The following is a 19,531-nucleotide window of genomic DNA, read 5'->3' on the forward strand; positions in this document are numbered from 1 at the left end:
AAGAGGCGATATGATCACTACGTTCAAAACAGTAACAGGAATCGATAAAATTGATAGGGAAGAATTCCTGAGACCCGGAACTTCAAGAACAAGAGGTCATAGATTTAAACTAGCTAAACACAGATGCCGAAGAAATATAAGAAAATTCACCTTCGCAAACAGAGTGGTAGACGGTTGGAACAAGTTAGGTGAGAAGGTGGTGGAGGCCAAGACCGTCAGTAGTTTCAAAGAGTTATATGACAATGAGTGCTGGGAAGACGGGACACCACGAGCGTAGCTCTCATCCTGTAACTACACTCAGGTAATTATACACATAAGTGTACACATGGTTGGGAGCCAGCCGGCAGAGCGGACAGCATGCTGGACAAGTGATCCTGTGGTCCCGGGTTCGATCCCGGATGCCGGCGAGAAACGATGGACAGTTTCTTTCACCATATGCCCCTGTTACCTAGCAGTAAATAGGTACATGGGAGTTAGTCAGCTGTCATGGGTTGCTTCCTGGGCATTTTTTTTTTTTTTTTATTATTTTCTACCACAGACGTGGCCACACATGGGGTGTGGGGAAAAAAAAGTAGTAGTACTGTAGTACTACTACTTTTAGTAGTAGTAGTAGTATTGTGGTCAGTAGTTTTACTACTGACCACAAGTAGAGAGGCGGGCCGAAAGAGCAGAGCTCAACACCGTCACAGTTACAAATACATTTGTTTTGTTTTTTCTTTCCAATCCTATGTATAATGAACAAGTACACAATATTATGACAGTAGAACATCCATACTGTCCCAAGACACTGTGTTATATGTGTCTCAAATGTGTCCACATATTTTGCTCATATATTCAATTTTTCATGTTCATTTATGTATATTTACAACATATTTACACACTACATATACACTATTACACACTATATACATTCACCATCAACACACTCAGACCTCTGTGAGTGTGAGCTGCCACACCCAGCCAGCCCTCCCTCACTCCTCCAACACCTAGCTTACTCATTACACCTTACTCGCCAACATTGCTCCTCCCACCATACTGTTATTGTTTTTATTACACAATTTACACACGTTATGTATATGTATCTACATATTTTATTCACCATAACTATGCAAATAAGCTGGTATTGTGCACAGTGTCCACCATACACTGCATGAAAAATCACATAGCAGCCAGCAGACAACGCTACGATTACGACGCCACCTCCCTCAACAAAATGGCTTCTCCCAACATACTCCTGTTGCTGTTATTACACTATATACACACATTGTATATACCCATGTACATATGTGTTCACCATAGCGAACCACTAAGCTAGTATGGTGAGCAAAGCAAGAGTGGCTGCCGCACACAGTGACGCTATCTGGATTCCTTCCCTCCCTCCCTCACCAAACATCCTCCTTCCACAATACTACGCACAGCGCTAATTATCACTATAATCCTGATATTATCACAATCCTGGTCACTAAATCCTGTAAATGAATAACTGACCACAAGTTTATTTTGTAAAGTAACGTATGAAGTCGTTTGAAGATTCCTTGATGGATGAAATAATGCTGTGTGGTGCTGTGGCTAGCTCTGTGAACATCGTGAACAGCATTGATTCACTGATATTTGAACATTGTACACAGTCATTATCACACTCAGGCTCTTCTGTAATACTATCATGGCTAAATAATACCAGTTATATATATATTTTGACATTATTAGGCGATGCTGTGGTCACAAGCTGAACAGCAGTGCTGTGAGCTCATGCTGCGTGCACCAGCCTTGGTTGCTCACTCAGTACTGAGGTTCTCATACCCAGGAATGTTGCCCACGATTTTTTTAAATGGCGTCTGTTTACAAGAGTCCTGAGGAAGCTGATGTGAACCCCATGTAGCCGCGGGAATTTTGAATCGCATACTAAACTATAAGACCCCGGAGGGGTGTTGCGCACCCCCTGTTGAGCACCTGCAGGTGTGTTGTACAATTCAGTGGTTAACGAGGTAATAGACGGCCAGGACCCTGTTCGACCTCCAAAATTTTTGCGCCCGAATGTTAGTCCAAGACATATTACCAAAAACGGCAGTTAAAGCAGCAACTTTGCAAACATCATAAGCACGAGGATAGACCATAGGTTGGCTAGGCCTAATAACCTTGCGGACTACCTTAAAGACCCGAGTCAGACTCGACCTTAGGGAAACCGGGTCAACGCAAAGAGCGTCCGTGGTCACCGAGGCCGTGGCGCACAAATAACGCAGAAGAGCCGCAACTTGACAACACATGAGTGCTACATAAAGAGTACATACTACAACACATAAAGAGTGCTGGGAAAACGGGACACCACGAGCGTAGCTCTCATCCTGTAACTACACTTAGGTAATTACACTTAGGTAATTGCATGATGCACCCCCAGCTGAACCAAGCATCAACCACCCACGGACATCTCTGGAAAGCTGCCGTCTCGTTCTTCGACAGAAAAAAAAAGAAGACAGCTGCAAAGAACAAACTTACCACCAGATCTGAAAGAGCAGAAACCCCCTGTGCTGGAGGAGAGCATGAAGCTCCAGGCATCTCCTCCCACCTTTTGGGGGAAGGGGGGGGGGCACTATTTGGATGACAATTTGCTTGTTTGTTTCTTTTCATTTGGGGGGAGTTCTTTGGCTCTGTTCAGACGTAGGTTGCAATTGTTACCAGTTGAGGGTTTGTATTGTTTCGTCTATCTTTCTGGGTGCCTTTCCTAGTCAATGGCAGACATCACATACTCTAAATGTAAAGTGCTCATAATGGCCATTGCTCCCTGCACCTCTCTGAGTGGACCAGGTTCTGGCTCTTGTTTTCAGTAAGCATAAAGAACTCCCATGACTGATGACACCAAACTAATATGGCACATGTCAGTTTGAATAGCTTCAGGGAGCCTCCAGGGCTCGCCGAGAAAATGGTGTCTCATGTACATTCAACTCTTTCTTTTTTTTTCCCTTGAGCACAGCAGTGTTGTCAGCTATTATTAGCAGCACTGCCTGGGGGTTAAGAGCAGAAATATGCACACAAGAATTGGCCTGTGGGATTAGCTAGAAAGGTTGAGTCACCACTCCATGAATTTATGAATGAATGAGCACAATTCAATAAGTTTTGCAGTTTGATTTGTTTTACTTATTTTATAATTTAAAAGAGAACCAACACTGAATGTAATGAAATGACCACTTCCGGAGAAGCTCCAGAGGCTCTCTGAAGCTATCTTTCCCAGACTGTTTCATAATAAATGTTACATCAGTAGCAAAAAGTTCTGTTTGACCTACATGGGAACAAGCCTCTAGAACATTAGCACACCTTTACAGACAACTGGAAGGTTCACAAAAAACATTGCCTCACACACCACCAAACAGCTTTAAGTGGGTGAGCACAGGAGACAGGTGTATTTCTTGTCCCATATAAAATAAGATTTAGTGTAGACAGCTTAAAGTGTTTTGTGGAGTATATACATATATATCCCTCCCATTGTTTATAAGAAAGTAAGAACAGGTTATGTTCGTTGTACTCTAGAGTGCGGCTTCCAATCTCATGCCCTTACAATGTGCACAAAAGGAATTACTGCAAAGTAGGAAGATGGATCTTTAACTTCCTAACAAACAGAACCCTGAGTGTAATAGTCAAGAATGTAAAATGTGAATCATCCACCATGAAAAGCTCATTCCTGAGGTACTGTGTTTGCACCGGTACTTTTCCGTATCCTCATATCAGACAAAGACAAGGAAATAAATTATAGTACTATATCATACATTGCAGATAACACTAGAAATTTCAAGGAAGTAGACAACATAGAAGACACAGCTAACCTCCAATCTGATGTTAACCAAGTCAATAAATGGGCCAACGAAAAAAACATGATGTTTAATAACATTAAGTTCCAATTACTGGACTATGGAAAAACCAGAGTTGAATGTAACAAACTGCATTTTCTCGGTGATACCCGGAGGCTCCCCTGGAGCTATCCGGGCTGATTTGAATGTACTGTATTAGACTGTGGCATCAGTCAAAGCGAATGGAGTTCTTAGGCCTTCCAGGGCCCATGAGCCAGAACCTGGCCCCCTCAGAGGGGCACGAGGAGCAATGGCCTATAGAAACCCTCGTGTGGTTGAAAGCGTTCTATGTCTTCCATTGACCGAGTCAGGCACCCAGAAAGTTAGGTGCCCCAAAACAAATCCTATCTGCTTAAAAATTGCTACTGAAAGCCGAACTGTTGGACAGAGCTCCTCAAACTAAAAAACGAGCAAATGAGCATGATGTCACCACCACCACTGCGCAACTGTCTGCGCAGCTCCCTCCTCCCTGGGAGGGGGAAGGGGAAGCTCCAGACCCCCTTTCACTTTCCCCGTGCAGGCTAACGGCAAAGAGCCGCAACCAGACAACACATGATGCACCCCTGGCTGAACCAACCAGGCATCAACAACCCAAGGACCCCTCTGGAAAACAACAGTCTCAGTCTTCGCTAGAAAAGAAGGAGACGGCTGCAAACGAACTAACCTACCACCAGGACCAAAAGAGCAGAAACCTCTGCACTGGAGGATAGCATGAAGCTTCTCAACCCAACCCCCAGAAGTCAATGCCAACAGAAAAAATTGCCTTCAAAAAACAAACTTGAACCAAAGGGGTCACCACAAACTGAGAAGAGAGAAAAAGAGAGCACCCGGTCCAATAACCAGGATGGCTCAGGCAAATCATAACCAGGCCGGAGGTGAAACAACGCACAAGACAGCTTGCAGAACGGAGCAGAAGTAACATCCACTCCAAAGCGGCTTTGAACGCAAGCTGAAGCGGCTCTGCCAGTGCCGCACGATACGAGGCGGCAGTATTCGGCATAAGATGACGGTCCTGAAACAACCAAGAAAGGAAGAACAAGACAACCTGATCCAAAACTGAAGAAAACCTACGGAGTAACAAGAAATAATGAAAGGACTGCCAGGAAACTTCATACTGCCACCAAGACAAAGCACGGAGGTGGGGACACCTTCAACGAAGTCACCTGCTCACCATGATAGACCCGCATCAGAAAGACCAGCCGCAAAGACTTGAGGAGAAGATCGAACCAGCTACAAGGTAACAGACTGGCCCGATCTGCTGAAAGAGGCAGAGCCGCGGGAATACCCAAGGGTTCAGACACCAAGCAAGTAGCACCCGAAACCAAGGCTGGGCCGGCCATCAAGGGGCCAACAGAACTACTCTCCCTTGGTATGTCTCCAAGCAAGCCAGGACCTGAAGCAACAGCTGAACCGGGAGGATGAGGTACAGGTGATCACACCTCGACCAGTCCTGCCTGAAGGCATCGACCCTGATGACGTCGCAGTCTAGGGAGGGTGCCACATAATTCGGGAGACTCCTCAACCACACCGACACCAAGCGGTTCACCTCCAGGAGCCCGTACGTCTGGCAGAGCCAACTGAACGAGTTGACGTTGGCCATCCATTCCGTGGACAGGGGAACGAACTGTGACAGGCCTGACAGCTCAGTGGACAGTGCCTCGGATTCGTAGTCCTGAGGTTCCGGGTTCGATCCCCGGTGGAGGCGGAAACAAATGGCCAGAATTTCTTTCACCCTGATGCCTCTGTTCACCTAGCAGTAAAAAGGTACCTGGGAGTTCAGCTGCTACAAGCTGTTTCCTGGGGGTGTGTAACAAAAAGAAGGCCTGGTCGAGAACCGAGCTGCAGGGACGCTAAGCCCCGAAATCATCTCAAGATAACCCCCTGAACACAAAGGGCCAGGTGAGCCAAACCCCGGGAACTCAGCAGATGAGTCACCCAAAGCAACCAGCCCCAAAAAGCTAAGGACTGCAACAAACCCCCGCGGTTCAGGCAATGAACCACTGTAGAGCAGTCCGAATGGAGCCAGATCTTCGAACCCCGAGCAACCTGAACCCTCCGAAACGACATTCACACTGCTGAGAATTCCCGCACCGTTTTTGGGCCTGACGGAAGGACGGGCCCCACTGCCACTGGCCAGCATGGTGAGCATAGGTCACAAAGCCCCAGCTAAGAGATGATGCATCCGTGAACACATTGACCAAGGGCTCGGGTAGGTGCCAAGGCACTGAACCCCACTAAACGTGGTGATGGTGTTGACATCATGCTCATTTGCTCCTTTTTAGTTTGAGGAGTTCTGTCTAACAGTTCGTCTTTCAGGGGCAAATTTTTAACCAGAAAAGGTTTGTTTTGGGGCGTCTACCATTCTGGGTGCCTGACCCGGTCGATGGTAGACATAGAATGCTTCCACCCATACAGGGGTTTCTATGGCCATTGCTCCTCGTGCCTCTCTGAGGGGGCCAGGCTCTGGTTTATGGTCTCCGGTAGGCCTAAGAACTCCGTTCACCTGACTGATGCCATGGTATAATACATTCATATCAGCCCGGATAGCTCCGGGAAGCCAACAGGGCTCCCCCCAGAAATGACAGGTTGGATAACAAGAACCTACCAAACAAGAGATTCCATGCCAATGATGATACTTTTTAGGAAATTTGTGCTATCTAGAGTGGAATATTGTTGCACACTAACAGCCCCATTAAAAGCTGGAGAAATTGCTGACTGGTGAGCATTCAAAGATCCTTTACAACTAGAAACCACTTGATAAAACATCTTAATTATTGGCACCATCTAAAAAATTTGAATCTATTTCCTTAAGTGCAGATGGGAGGGATACATAATAATCTACACTTTGATAAAATTGGAAGGACTGGTTCCAAATTTGCACACAGAAATAACACCACATGAGACAAGATGGCATGGCAGGATGTGAAAAAAAAAACACTGAAGAGGTGCAGTAGGTGTCAGAGAGAACTCAATCAACATCAAAGGGCCAAGAATTTTCAACACACTTTCCTTACACATATGAGACATAACTGGCTGCCCTCTCACAGTGTTCAAAAGAGAACTCGACAAGCACCTGCTAAGGATACCTGATCAACCAGGCAGTGACACACACACAATGAAAATATTGTCCATTCAGTCCATTCAACTACCAGAGGGTCTGGTAGTTGAATGGACAGCACGCAGGACTTGTAATTCTGTGATACCCGGACCATGCAGAAACAAATGGGCAGTTTCTTCCACCCTGATGCCTCTGTTACCTAGCAGTAAATAGGTGCCTGGGAGTTAAACAGCTGTTACAAACTGCTTCCTGGGTGTGTGTGTGGTGGGGGGGGGGAGAAATAAAAATAAAAATTAGTTAGTTAGTAGTTAGTAACAGTTGACTGAGAGTTGAGAGGTGGGCCGAAAGAGCAAAGCTCAACCCCCGCAAGCACAACTAGGTGAATACACAGATGTCAGGCTGTGAGCAGCCACATCAAACAGCCTGGTGAATCAGACCAGGAACCGGTAGGCATAGTCAGAAACCAACCTGCAGGGACATCAACCCTTGGCAGAATCTTCAACAGGTAGTCAACATGTAGGTAATGCTTATATCTCAAGAAGAACATCAATAAACTAGAAAAGATGCAAAGACCAGCTATGAAATGGCTTCTGGGACTGAAAAATGAGCTACAAAAAGAGGCTAGAGGTTTCTAGCCTCTAGTCTCTAATACAGTACCTGGAAACGACAAAATTGACAAGGAGGAATTCTTGAAACCTACAACTTCAAGAACAAGAAGTCATATATTAAAGCTAAGGAAAGAAAGATGCCAAGAATATATTAAAAAGTTCTCTTTTACAATGTGGTAGACGGTTGGAGAGAGTTAAGTGAGAAAGCGGTGGATGCCCAAACCGTCAGTAGCTTCAAAGCATCATGTGACAAAGACGGGACACCACGCGCACAGCTCTCATCCTGTAACTACCCTTAGGCAATTACATGTGTGTACGTATATGATCCCATATTTGCCTGCTGCCCTTTCACTTACCTCACTCATCCTGTCTCATTATCAGTCTGTCTTCATCTTGCATAATAAAGAAGTGGGAGAGGGAATTCAAAATATTGACATTACTTTTTCTTGTACATGTGAATATCTTATATTTTGATAAGGATTCAAGAACATTGGCCTGTACATTATATGTAATGTATACCTTTACTTTTGGCAAGGATGCAAGAACACTGGCCTGTGCATTTCGATGGTTTTTTGCTGCTTTGGAGTTGTCATCTAAGGAAGTTACAGAACCTTTGGTAACTGTGAGTGAACCAGACTCTGGTCCACAAAATTGTGATGAATCTGGGGGATAAAAAAAATTTATATTTAATATATATGTTAAGCATTAAGTATCAAATTTATCTTTAAGTGAATAGAAAATCTAGATATGGACCATCACAATGATTCAGAGGAAGCATAATATTATTCTTTATATTAGTAAACTTAATTTATTATTAATTTATGAAGTGGAATTGTATAACAGCCATAATCTCAGCAATAAATTAATAAGTCTTTATAAGCATGAAATATAATTTTAATGCATAACTATTAACCACCGTACTGTGCCAAGTTTATTGTGAAATTCCCCCTGTGAGCATGAAATAAAGTGTTCTCAAAAAATTATTTTTTCTTCGTAAAATGATAAATTCCCTTCCCTGAACATGTCTATGTAAAAATAAATACCAAATTCCACTAACTTTGGTTGTGGGGATGTGGACAAGGTGCGACTAGGCATCAGGGCCTAGTCGCCCGTGCATGACTCGCCCAGACATGGCCGCACGGGCCATTCAAGCACCGGGTGTTGCCACAAATATATTTTCAATTATTTGTTCTATATATTTCCAATGGGGTTTTATTTTCTTTATCGTATATGATGCATATTTGTGTCCTTTACAATATGTATACAGCAGAACATTCATAATGTTCCATGGAACTGTGATACATGTGTCTGTAATGTGTCCACAATAAATGTTTATTGTCGCAATATTACTTGTTAAAAATTCACTAAAATTACAATATGTACAGATCCACACACTATTTACACAGTAACACACTGCATTACACACTCAGTACTTCGGAGGTGAGTAATAATCAACGAAGTAGTCCATGGTACACAGTGCAACTTCGCTCTCGTTGCACCAGGTAAAGATAGATTTTCGCTTCCTGTTTCTTCATTCTGTGTGCTTGCAAATAATGCACTCACGTACACCTTTGGCATTAGTACCTTTAGGTGGTATGTAGCCAAGCTTGTAAAACGTAAGGTAGCCTTGAAAAGAGTACAGGAAAAGATCAATTTGTAAGGTAGTCATGAAAAGATCGCTTTCTAAGGTCCCACACAGGAAGAGATTCAGCCAGCCTCAATGAGTGTCCATCAGTCAAGAAGAGATTCAGCTATTCTTAAAAATATCTATGGAAAACACCACCATGGAAGCTGCTAACACTGTTCATATATGCTACTTGTATCAGATGCATCATCACTGAACGCAGAAAACGATTCATCTATGTATCATCTAAATAAATTGGAGATAGCATAGCATAGGTGGGCAAGGATGGCGCTCAGAGCTACAATTGGATACGCTCGCTGTATCGTCCTCATAGGTGCTGTATCACTTGCATCCGACTTTTGTGTTAGACCCTTATTGCACCTAGCTTCACCTATATTATGACCCTTATGTTCTTCAAACAATAAGGTTTGAATTTCACCAACAGAGCGCGATCGTTCAACACCGCGTTTGACAGGTGTTTGGGAGCCAGAGGCGCGTGTGCCACCCATGGTTGCTCACTCAGAACTAATCCAGCCAGCAGTCCTAGGGTATTCTGGGAATTTTTTCCATGATGGCTGCCTTTCACTGGAGGTTCTAAGAGTCCATTTTGTACACAACCAACCTCACACACATTTTGAATGGGTATGAAAAAATCAGAAAGAGTTTTCTCGGTTGGCGCAGTTAAGTGGTTAAAGGACACTGTATTATGATCATAGTTTTTATAAACAATACACTACTTATAATTTATGGTATTACAGTGGAACCTCAGTTGACGATTACCCTAGAAGACAAATTTTTTGGAACACAACTTCAAATTCGTCGTAAAATTTGAATTGGAAAACGACGTCTGTTCGTCCGCATAACGGCCGAATGAGCGCGTGGTGCTGCGGGCAAGGGGCGAGGTGCTCTCAGTTTGTTTACAAGTCTATTCCAATGACCAATCTTGAATTCTTTGTAAAGAATTTCATTATTTTTGTTTTTTTGTTTTCTGAACACGTTGTTTTAGATTTAGCTACTCAAAACGAAATGTCCATGTAACACAGGCTATGGTGAGCCCGTAAAGAGGGCTCTGAACAGAAAAATTCTTATTATATATCACGCCATATGTCCCAGGATGTTACAGACTAGTCACCACCGTCTGAGTGTGGCCTGGTAATTCCAGCGCCATCTAAAAGTCTGCACTCCAACCCTCATGATATTGGATGCTATGTAGACAACCCCATCTGGTGGTGGTAGCCTGACATCGGCAAATGCCCTGGTTTCCTGCCTTGGCTATACAGGGAGGTCGGTGTGGAGGTCTTAATCCGCCACCTGTGGTGAGGTGGCGGATCAAGATCAGCGCCATCTAGGTTGTGCTACATGCATAATGTCAACTCCCCAGTGAGTAAGTGTTGCTTCATGGTTTCACCAGTACCGTCAATTTAACTGATGACGTGTTTGTGTCCACAGAGGTGACGTGGGACAGCAGTGGTACTGGAGACGCCAGTTTACCTTGGGCAGTCGACGTTCTCCCGACTTAGTCCTGCAAGACGACTAAGTAAGCTGCCGCCGATCTAAAGCAGTGTATATTGACTGCTGCTTACGTAGTATTGGAAGAGATCGGTGTATTCCAGGCCTGGCTTGGGGAAGAAACGAACGACAGTGAGGTGCCTGTTGGGAAGCGCTGCTAGCCGGACGCTAGAGGCTTCTGCCACGGGTTCGCTACCCCTGTATCGATTGTTTTGTGGCCCCGATCAGCGTGTGGCTGAGGTTCTCTGCCATCAAGTGGCTGGAGAGTGGTCGTGGGGTATAGGCACTGCGTAATACTGTTAGTGGGCTGGCCCACGTACAAGGTGAAACTCGCCAGTGTTTCCCAGTACGGTTGGACAAAGTACTGGGTGAGAAAAACACTGGGGCTTGACGAACACTGCACGTGAGTGCGTTTGATGTCCTGTGTGAATGGGTCACTGTACATAGGTGTAGAAATAGTCTATTTATTCTAATATATATATATTTTAACGGTGGAGGTAGATATATTTAAAAAGGGAATAGTGTATTGTTTATCCCCCCTCCTTCCTTCTATTCATTGCATTATATAGCAAATTCCTTGAAAGCCACTCGGGGTCGGATACGACAAACAAGGTTCACTCATCAAGGAACCCGGTTACTGGTCCATAGTGACCATAACAGTGAGGGGACTGGATGGATGGATGGTGAGGGGACTGGATGGAAGGATGGATGGTGAGGGGACTGGATGGATGGATGGATGGATGGATGGATGGATGATGCAGGGACTAGATGGATGGATGGATGGATGATGCAGGGACTAGATGGATGGATGGTGATGGGACTGGACGGATGGATGGTGAAGGGACTGGATGGATGGATTGATGGTGAGGGGACTGGATGGATGGTGGGGTGAACCTCCGGCCCCCACACCGCACCCTCCCTGCCAACCCCCATCCCGCCACTGGACTCTCCCCACCTCTCCCATACTCCCACCGGATCCTCCCCACTACCTCCATTCCCCACACCGCCCCCCCCCCACCATAGATGTACCAGCCACATCTGGACGATATTAATACAGGCTTCGTTGCTACCAGCTGGTGGATCACGAGGCAAACTGCATGACATTAAATTCTTGTTGTTTACTGAATGTAAAAGCCTGACTGACTGTAAATGGCCGAATGACTAAACGCCTAATCGGTTGCTACTACAACTGTGAATGCTACACTGCCTTTGGTTATGACTGCCTATGACTGGTCTTGACTGTGAATGCTTGACTGACTTGTGACTAAGTGACTGGTCCTGACTGGCTGCCACATAACAGAGGCAGTGAGATGTGTGAAAGGAAAATCTAAAACCAGCGATGCAGATATGAATGCACTTAAGGTGAGCATAGGACAGTCTCACCTCCTCCATCCCTCACTCCTCCTCACCCTTCCCATACACCAACACTGCTCCTCCCTCCTCACTGTCTCCCATATGCCATTAAGAGTCCCCAGTGAAGGTAAAGTGGAGTTAAATGTTCACTTTTTTTTTTTTTTTTTTTTTTTTTTTTTTTTTAGATATATACAAGAGTTGTTACATTCTTGTACAGCCACTAGTACGCGTAGCGTTTCGAGCAGGTCCCTGGAATACGATCCCCTACCGCGAAGAATCGTTTTTTCATCCAAGTACACATTTTACTGTTGCGTTAAACAGAGGCTACAGTTAAGGAATTGCGCCCAGTAAATCCTCCCCGGCCAGGATACGAACCCATGACATAGCGCTCGCGGAACGCTAGGCGAGTGTCTTACCACTACACCACGGAGACTATTATTTTATTTATGGTTTATATTTATACCTGATTGTTTTATGTATGAATAATATGAGTAGTATTCTGTATAAAATGTATTTTAAGTTAATATTTTTGGGGGTGTGGAATGGATTAATTCAATTTACATTATTTCTTACGGGAAAATTCGTTTTGGTTGATGAATTTTTGGAAGACGACATGTCTCCAGGAACGAATTATGATCGTGAACAAAGGTACCACTGTATAGAGAAACAATAGTATGCAAGTAGTATACACTTAGGTTTGCCTTACAAGCAAAATGTTATTTACAAATAAAGTATACCCTCATTTTACTGCTTCTCTACATTGCAGTTAGCACTCTGTCCTTGTTTTAATTAATTTCTGATAAAAAAAAACATTGAATGTAATGAAACGCCTTTTTCTGAGTGAGCCACAGAGGCGCCCTGAAGCTATCGGACTGATATACGATATATTAGTCTAGGGTATCAGTCAATTGGAGTTCAGCCTACCAGGGATCACAAGCCAGAATCTGTCCCCCTCAGAATAGCTCAGAGAGGCACAGGGAGCAATGATGACCACCCCAGAGCCCATCAGCCTACGAACTGAAGGTGTGAGTAGCCGGCGTCCCAGGAAGGGGAGGGCTGCACGGACAAGCGGCATGGCGGCGGTGAATGACATTTGCTTGTTTGGTTGTTTCATTATGTTTTGGGGAGAGTTCTCTCTCTTTGTTCGGTCTTCAGTTGCAATTTCTTACCAGGTGGGGTTTGTTTTGTTATGCTTACCTTTCTGGGTGCCTAACTCTGGTCGATAGCAGACATGGAATGCTCCCAAACACACGGGGGAGTTTCCATAGGCCATTACTCCCTGGGCCTTTCTGAGGGAACCAGGTTCTGGCTCATGGTCCCCGGTAGGCAGAACTCCAATTGACTGATGCCCCAGATTAATATAGCGTATATCAGTCCAATAGCTCCAGGGGGCCAGAGGAGCTCCCCATAGAAATAAGGTAAATACAATTATGATACAGTATTTTTTATTAGAGTAGTAATATATATATAGGTACGGTATATAATATGATAATGCATTTTTGTTGTGTACAAGGGAAAAAAAAAGACACTGATGCAAATGCCTAATGGAGGCATCACCTGTTGCAATGAACTGGGGTTGGTCCCAAACAGAAGGCCGAAACGAGGTTGTACTGTACAATGGTCCTCATCGTTATTGTAAGTACTACCAAAACAGGAGGATGGGCTGAATAGGTACACAGAGAGAACTCTATCAACATCAAGGATCCAAATATTTTCAACACTCTCCTACTACACATAAGGGCATAACTGGCTGGCCCCCTCACCGAGTCCAAGAGAGAACTTGATAAACACCTCCAAAGAATACTGTATCAACTAAACTATGATCAGCTGCTTGGTTGATCAGGCCACCAACAAGGAAGCCTGATCAAAGACTGGGCTGCAGGGATGTTGATCTCAGGAACGAACACCCGGTATAAAAATAAAAAAAAATAAAAAAAAAAGGATAGAAAAATAAATAAAAAAGGATAAAAAAAAAGAAACATTATATGTCTTTATTATAAACATGGCTTACTTACTAGAAACAGGTTGTGAGGAGATGGAACGACGTGGTGCCATATCTTTTTGCCTCTTGATATATTCTACAATTTCATGAAGCTTCTTTGTACTGGTTTGGTGAACCTCTGAATCACACTCATAACACCTGTAAAAAATTAAACCTTATGTAATTACATTTGGAAATAATACCAAATTGCATAGTTATGGTTTGAGATAAAAGCTGCATGCAGCTCTAATAACAGCAATCTTATCAAGAATTGCTGCATTCATCAAAAATGTCAACATTTCTTTAACCACTGGACTGCGTTAGACGAGAAAACTCATTCACCAGAAACTTTGCAGGCCAAGAAAACACCAATTTAAGATTTTGTACCATTGAAAACGCATGCGCTGTAGGTTGGGTATGAAATGGAATCCTGGGACCTGCAGCAAGAGGCATCCATCTTGGAAAAATTGCCAGAATGCACTAGGGGGGGTCGGGAGCCGGTCGGCCGAGCGGACAGCACGCTGGACTTGTGATCCTGTGGTCCCGGGTTCGATCCCGGGTGCCGGCGAGAAACAATGGGCAGAGTTTCTTTCACCCTATGCCCCAGTTACCTAGCTGTAAAATAGGTACCTGGGTGTTAGTCAGCTGTCACGAGCTGCTTCCTGGGGGTGGAGGCCTGGTCGAGGACCAGGCCGCGGGGACACTAAAAGCCCCGAAATCATCTCAAGATAACCTCAAGATAACCTCAAGGGCTGCTGGCTGGCTCAGTTCCGAGTGAGCAATCGTGGGTGGCGCAAGCGCCTTTGGCTCATAATCCCCTGTTCGATGCGGTGTTGAAAGATCGCTATCTATCAGTGAAATTCATAACTTATTGTGTGAAGAACATAAGGGTCATGATATTGATGAAGCTAGGCACAATAAGGACCTGACACAAGAGTTGGATGCAAGTGATACAGCACTGATGAGGACGATATGGCAAGCATATCCAGTAGTAGATAAGTGCCACCCATGCTCACCCTTGTCATCTCCAATTTTTATAGATGCACCCACTTTCCCATATACAGGTGAAGATATGAGTGATACCAGGACAGAATTTTGTCACTGAGGTTTTCCTAGATCTTTCCAAGAATATCTGGATTTTTTCAATCCTACCTTGTAAAGTGATCTTTTCAGGAATAGCTGCATCTCTACAGGTACTATAGCCAATGGTGAATGTAAGTACGTTATTTGCAAGTGAACACAACGAAGAAACAGGAAGCAAAAATAGATTCGTACCTGATGAATCGAGTGCAAAGTTGCGCTGTGTACCATGGACCGCTTCTTTGATTTTCACTCACTTACAAAGTACTAAGTGTGTAATACAGTGTGTTACTGTATAAAAAGTGTGTGAAAGTGTACATGTTGTAAATACAGTGGCACCTCGACTTACGATAATTTCGAGTTACGATGTAAATTTCATCGAAAAATGCGACTCGACTTACGATAGTGTCGTCGAGTAACGATATTTGTTGGTACGCGTTTGGGTCGACTGAGCGCATGGTTCCCTGTCACGTGGGCCAACCTGCCTCAGTTTATTAAGAGCTGCCTGCTTAGTGACGATTACGCCTATAAGAAATTACGTTTTTTTGGTGTTTTTTTGCTTTTTGAACATAAAACTGATTATTATATATCACGCCAAGGATCCCAAGAAAGTCAGTGGTAAGGTTCAACCTAAGAAAATAGTTGAGTTGAGGCAGTAGAGGCTGTCCCTTCCTCATTAAGAAAATGTGTAAAGTATGGCAAGAACTGCAAAGTTTTGTTGAAAAGACTCACCCAGATAAAGCTGTAGCAGGCCGTTGCATTGACCTTTTAAATGATAGTGTGATGTCTTACTACAGCCAAGTGTTAAAACGTAGGGAAAAACAAGTGTTTTTAGACAGATTCTTAGTAAGACAAACAAGCAGTGAGCCACAAGCAGGTCCTAGTGGTATGCAGGCAAAACATGCCAGAGAGTGTATCCCAGAAAAGTCATCACTGCCTGATGTTATAATGGAAGGGGACTCCCCTTCCAAACAGTAACACCTCTCCTCCTCCCCCCTCATCACCATCTTCCATACACCATCAAGAGTCCTCCAACAAAGTAAGATAAATATATGTACTGTATTGTAGTTAGAGAACAAAATTGTATTCAGTATAAAATGTATTTGTAAGTTAATATTTTGGAGGGTGGGGAATGGATTAATTCAATTACCTTTATTTCTTATGGGAAAAATCGCTCAAATTTTGACTTACGATCCGTCTCTGGGAACGGATTACCATCGTAAGTCGAGGCCCCACTGTACAGAGGAGCCTCGATTAATGAATTTAATCCGTTCCAGCACCGAGCTTGTCATGTGAAACACTCGTCTTCAAGAGGAAACTAGATGTATTCCTCCAAGGAGTGCCGGACCAACCGGGCTGTGGTGGGTATGTGGGCCTGCGGGCCGCTCCAAGCAACAGCCTAGTGGACCAAACTCTCACAAGTCAAGCCTGGCCTCGGGCCGGGCTTGGGGAGTAGAAGAACTCCCAGAACCCCATCAACCAGGTATCAACCAGGTATCTTGTGAAACAAATTTAACTATTTAAGATAATGGAAATAAAATTTATCCATTCCACCCCGAAAAACATCAGTATGACATTTTATAATGTAACTATAATATGTACTGTACTGTAATTATTATGTTTTGTTTTACTGTTTTCAATTGTACTTTACCTTATGAAGAGTTGTTGCTGGCTTGAGGATGACGATGGGGAGGTTGGGAAGAGGAGAGGGGTTACGGTGTGGAAGGAGAACACCATAACTCAGAGGCCCGCCTGACCTCTGAGTCAGGCAGGCTCTCTCTCCTTGTGAATTTCACCCCACTGGGACCGGGTTGTGGTTCACTATCTCTTGCTCGTCTTTTCTGAACCTTTCCAAAGAACGTATCTATTGACACTTGCTTTTGTCTTCGTTTTAGGATGTCCCTAAAACAAGACAGCAAATTGTCATTAAACAAGTTCACACACCGTGTTGTCACTGCTTTATCAGAGTGACGCTTTTCCAAATCTTCAAATCTACAGTAATTGTCTTTCTTCCTCTTGACAACACTATTTTAACAAACCGCTTCTTTGGCGACATTGTTGGTTATAAATTGTAGTTACAAAACCACAAAAAAGCAGCCTTGAATGTAATGAAACGTCATTTTCAGGGTGAGTCCCGAAGGCTCCCCGGAGCTATCCAGGCTGAATGGATATGTACAACTTTCTGGAATCAGTCAATGTGCATGGAGTTCTTGCTTACCGGGGACCACGAGCCAGAACCTGACCCCCCTCAGAGAGGCGCGATGAGCAATGGCCTATAGAAACCCCCATATGGTTGGGAGCATTCTATGTCTGCCATTGAACGGATCTGACACCCAGAAAGGTAGGCATACCAAAACAAACCCCTATTCTGGTGAAACTATTGCTACCGAAAGCCGAGCAAGTGGGCAGAACTCCCCAAACGAAAATTAGCAAACGAGCATGACGTCATCACATTGCCGCACTGCTGTCTGTACAACCCTTTCCCCACACTCCCAGGGAGGGAGAAGGGGGAGCCCCAGACCTTTGTGCCGGCAATCCAACCACCAGTTCTTCGACGATTCGATACTAGAGTAGTCTTGTGCCACTGGTTCCTACTTTTTGTCTCAGTTCTGTGCCTTGTGGTGTGGTCTGTCTCTACAGGTGGTGCATGAGCCATGAGTAATATTCCACGGTACTTGGGCTGCATGTGCCTGGGGTTCCCTTTCCTAGGTTCCCTAAGTACTCCCTTGGGGCCTCCTTCCACAAGTCACCTTGGGATCTCCCTCTGCTTACCTTTCTGGGTCCCTGACCCAGTTGATGGCAGACATAGAATACTTCCAACCACATGGGGGTTTCTATAGGCCAATGTTCCTCGTGCCTCTCTGAGGGGGCCAGGTTCTGGCTCGTGGTCCCCGGTAAGCCTAGAACTCCATGCACATTGACTGATGCCAAAGTTTAATATATCCATATCAGCTTGGATAGCTCCGGGGAGCCACAGGGGTTCACCCCAGGAAATATATGTAAATATATTTGTGACAACTCATAAGTCTTGAATGGCCTGGGTGACCGCCTCTGGGAGCTTCACGCATGGGCAAACCGACAGTGATAACATCACTTAACACGTTGTCCACGTACCCACAGCCATAGTAAGTGGAATTTGATATTTTTTTTTTACATGTACATGTTCAGGGAAGGGAATTTAACATTTTATAAAGAAAAAGAATTTTTGGGGAACACTTGATTTTTGGCGCACAGCCAGAATGTCACAATAAATGTGGTGCATCACAGTGGTTAACTCTTTAACTGTGAAATGCGCCTGCAGGCCCACGTCTGGGGTGCGCTACACGCCTCCAGGTATTTGTATTTTTCACGTTCCATTCAAAACTCCCGCGGCTACATGGGGTTCACATCAGCTTCCTCAGGGCTCTTGTAAACAGACGCCATCTTTAAAAATATCATGGTCCACATTCCCGGGTGTGAGAGCCTCAGTAGTGAGTGAGCAACCAAGGCTGGCGCTCGCAGTATGAGCGCACAGCACTGCTGTTCAGCGTGTGACCACAGCATCACCTAATAATGTCAAAATATATATATATAACTTGTATCATTTAGCCATGATAGTATTATAGAAGAGCTTGAGTGTGATAATGACTGGGTACAATGTTCAAATATCAGTGATTCATTGCTGTTCACTATGTTCACAGCGCTAGCCACAGCACCACAGCATTATTTCATCCATCTAGGAATCTTCAAACGAATTCTTAGGTTCCTTTTCAAAATAAACTTGTGGTCAATTATTCATTTACAGGAATTAGTGACCAGGATTGTGGTTATAATTAGCATTGTGCATAGTATTGTGGAAGGAAGAATTTTGATGAGGGGGGAGGAAGGGAGAGAACTGAGGTAGCCTCACTGTGTGGTAACCACTTTTTTCTTTTTTTGCTATCCATACTAGCTTTGTGGTTCGCTATGGGGAACACACATGTACATGGGTATATATAGTGTGTGTGTGTATATAGTGTAATAATAGCAACAGGAGTATATTGAGTGGAGCTATTTTGGTGAGGGAGGTGACGTTGTAATCGTAGCGTCGTCTGCTGTCTGCTGTGTGATTTCTCATGCAGTGTATGGTGGCCACTATACTGTTTGGACACAATACTGGCTTACTTGCATAGTTCTGGTAAATAAAACATGTAGATAGGTATATATAACATGTGTAAATAGTGTAATAAAAACAATAACAGTATGGTGGGAGGAGCAATGTTGGCGAGTAAGATGTTGAAGTGAGGGAGGGCCTGTCTGGGTGTGGCTGCTCACTCTCGCAATGTCCTGAATGTGTTGATGGTGAATGTGTATAGTGTGTGACAGTGTATACTGTGTACATATGTTGTAAATATACATAAATGAACATGAAACATTGGTGTGAATAACTGTATGATGGGAGGAGCAATGATGGTGAATACAATGTTGGAGGAGTGAGGGAGGGCTGGCTGGGTGTGACAG

At 44.2% G+C, this 19,531-nt stretch overlaps 1 protein-coding gene across 1 annotated transcript in view; it reads right to left on the minus strand.

Annotated features, from left to right (window-relative positions):
• Usp16-45 (ubiquitin specific protease 16/45) overlaps positions 1-19,531 on the minus strand; it is a 214,554-nt gene that overhangs the window by 94,848 nt on the left and 100,175 nt on the right. Inside the window, 2 exon segments of the mRNA XM_069326551.1 lie at positions 8,025-8,167; positions 14,007-14,131. Of these exon segments, the coding sequence (XP_069182652.1) occupies positions 8,025-8,167; positions 14,007-14,131 (268 nt within the window).

This window comes from Procambarus clarkii, chromosome 18, assembly GCF_040958095.1.
Source record: "Procambarus clarkii isolate CNS0578487 chromosome 18, FALCON_Pclarkii_2.0, whole genome shotgun sequence".
NCBI lineage: Eukaryota > Metazoa > Arthropoda > Malacostraca > Decapoda > Cambaridae > Procambarus > Procambarus clarkii.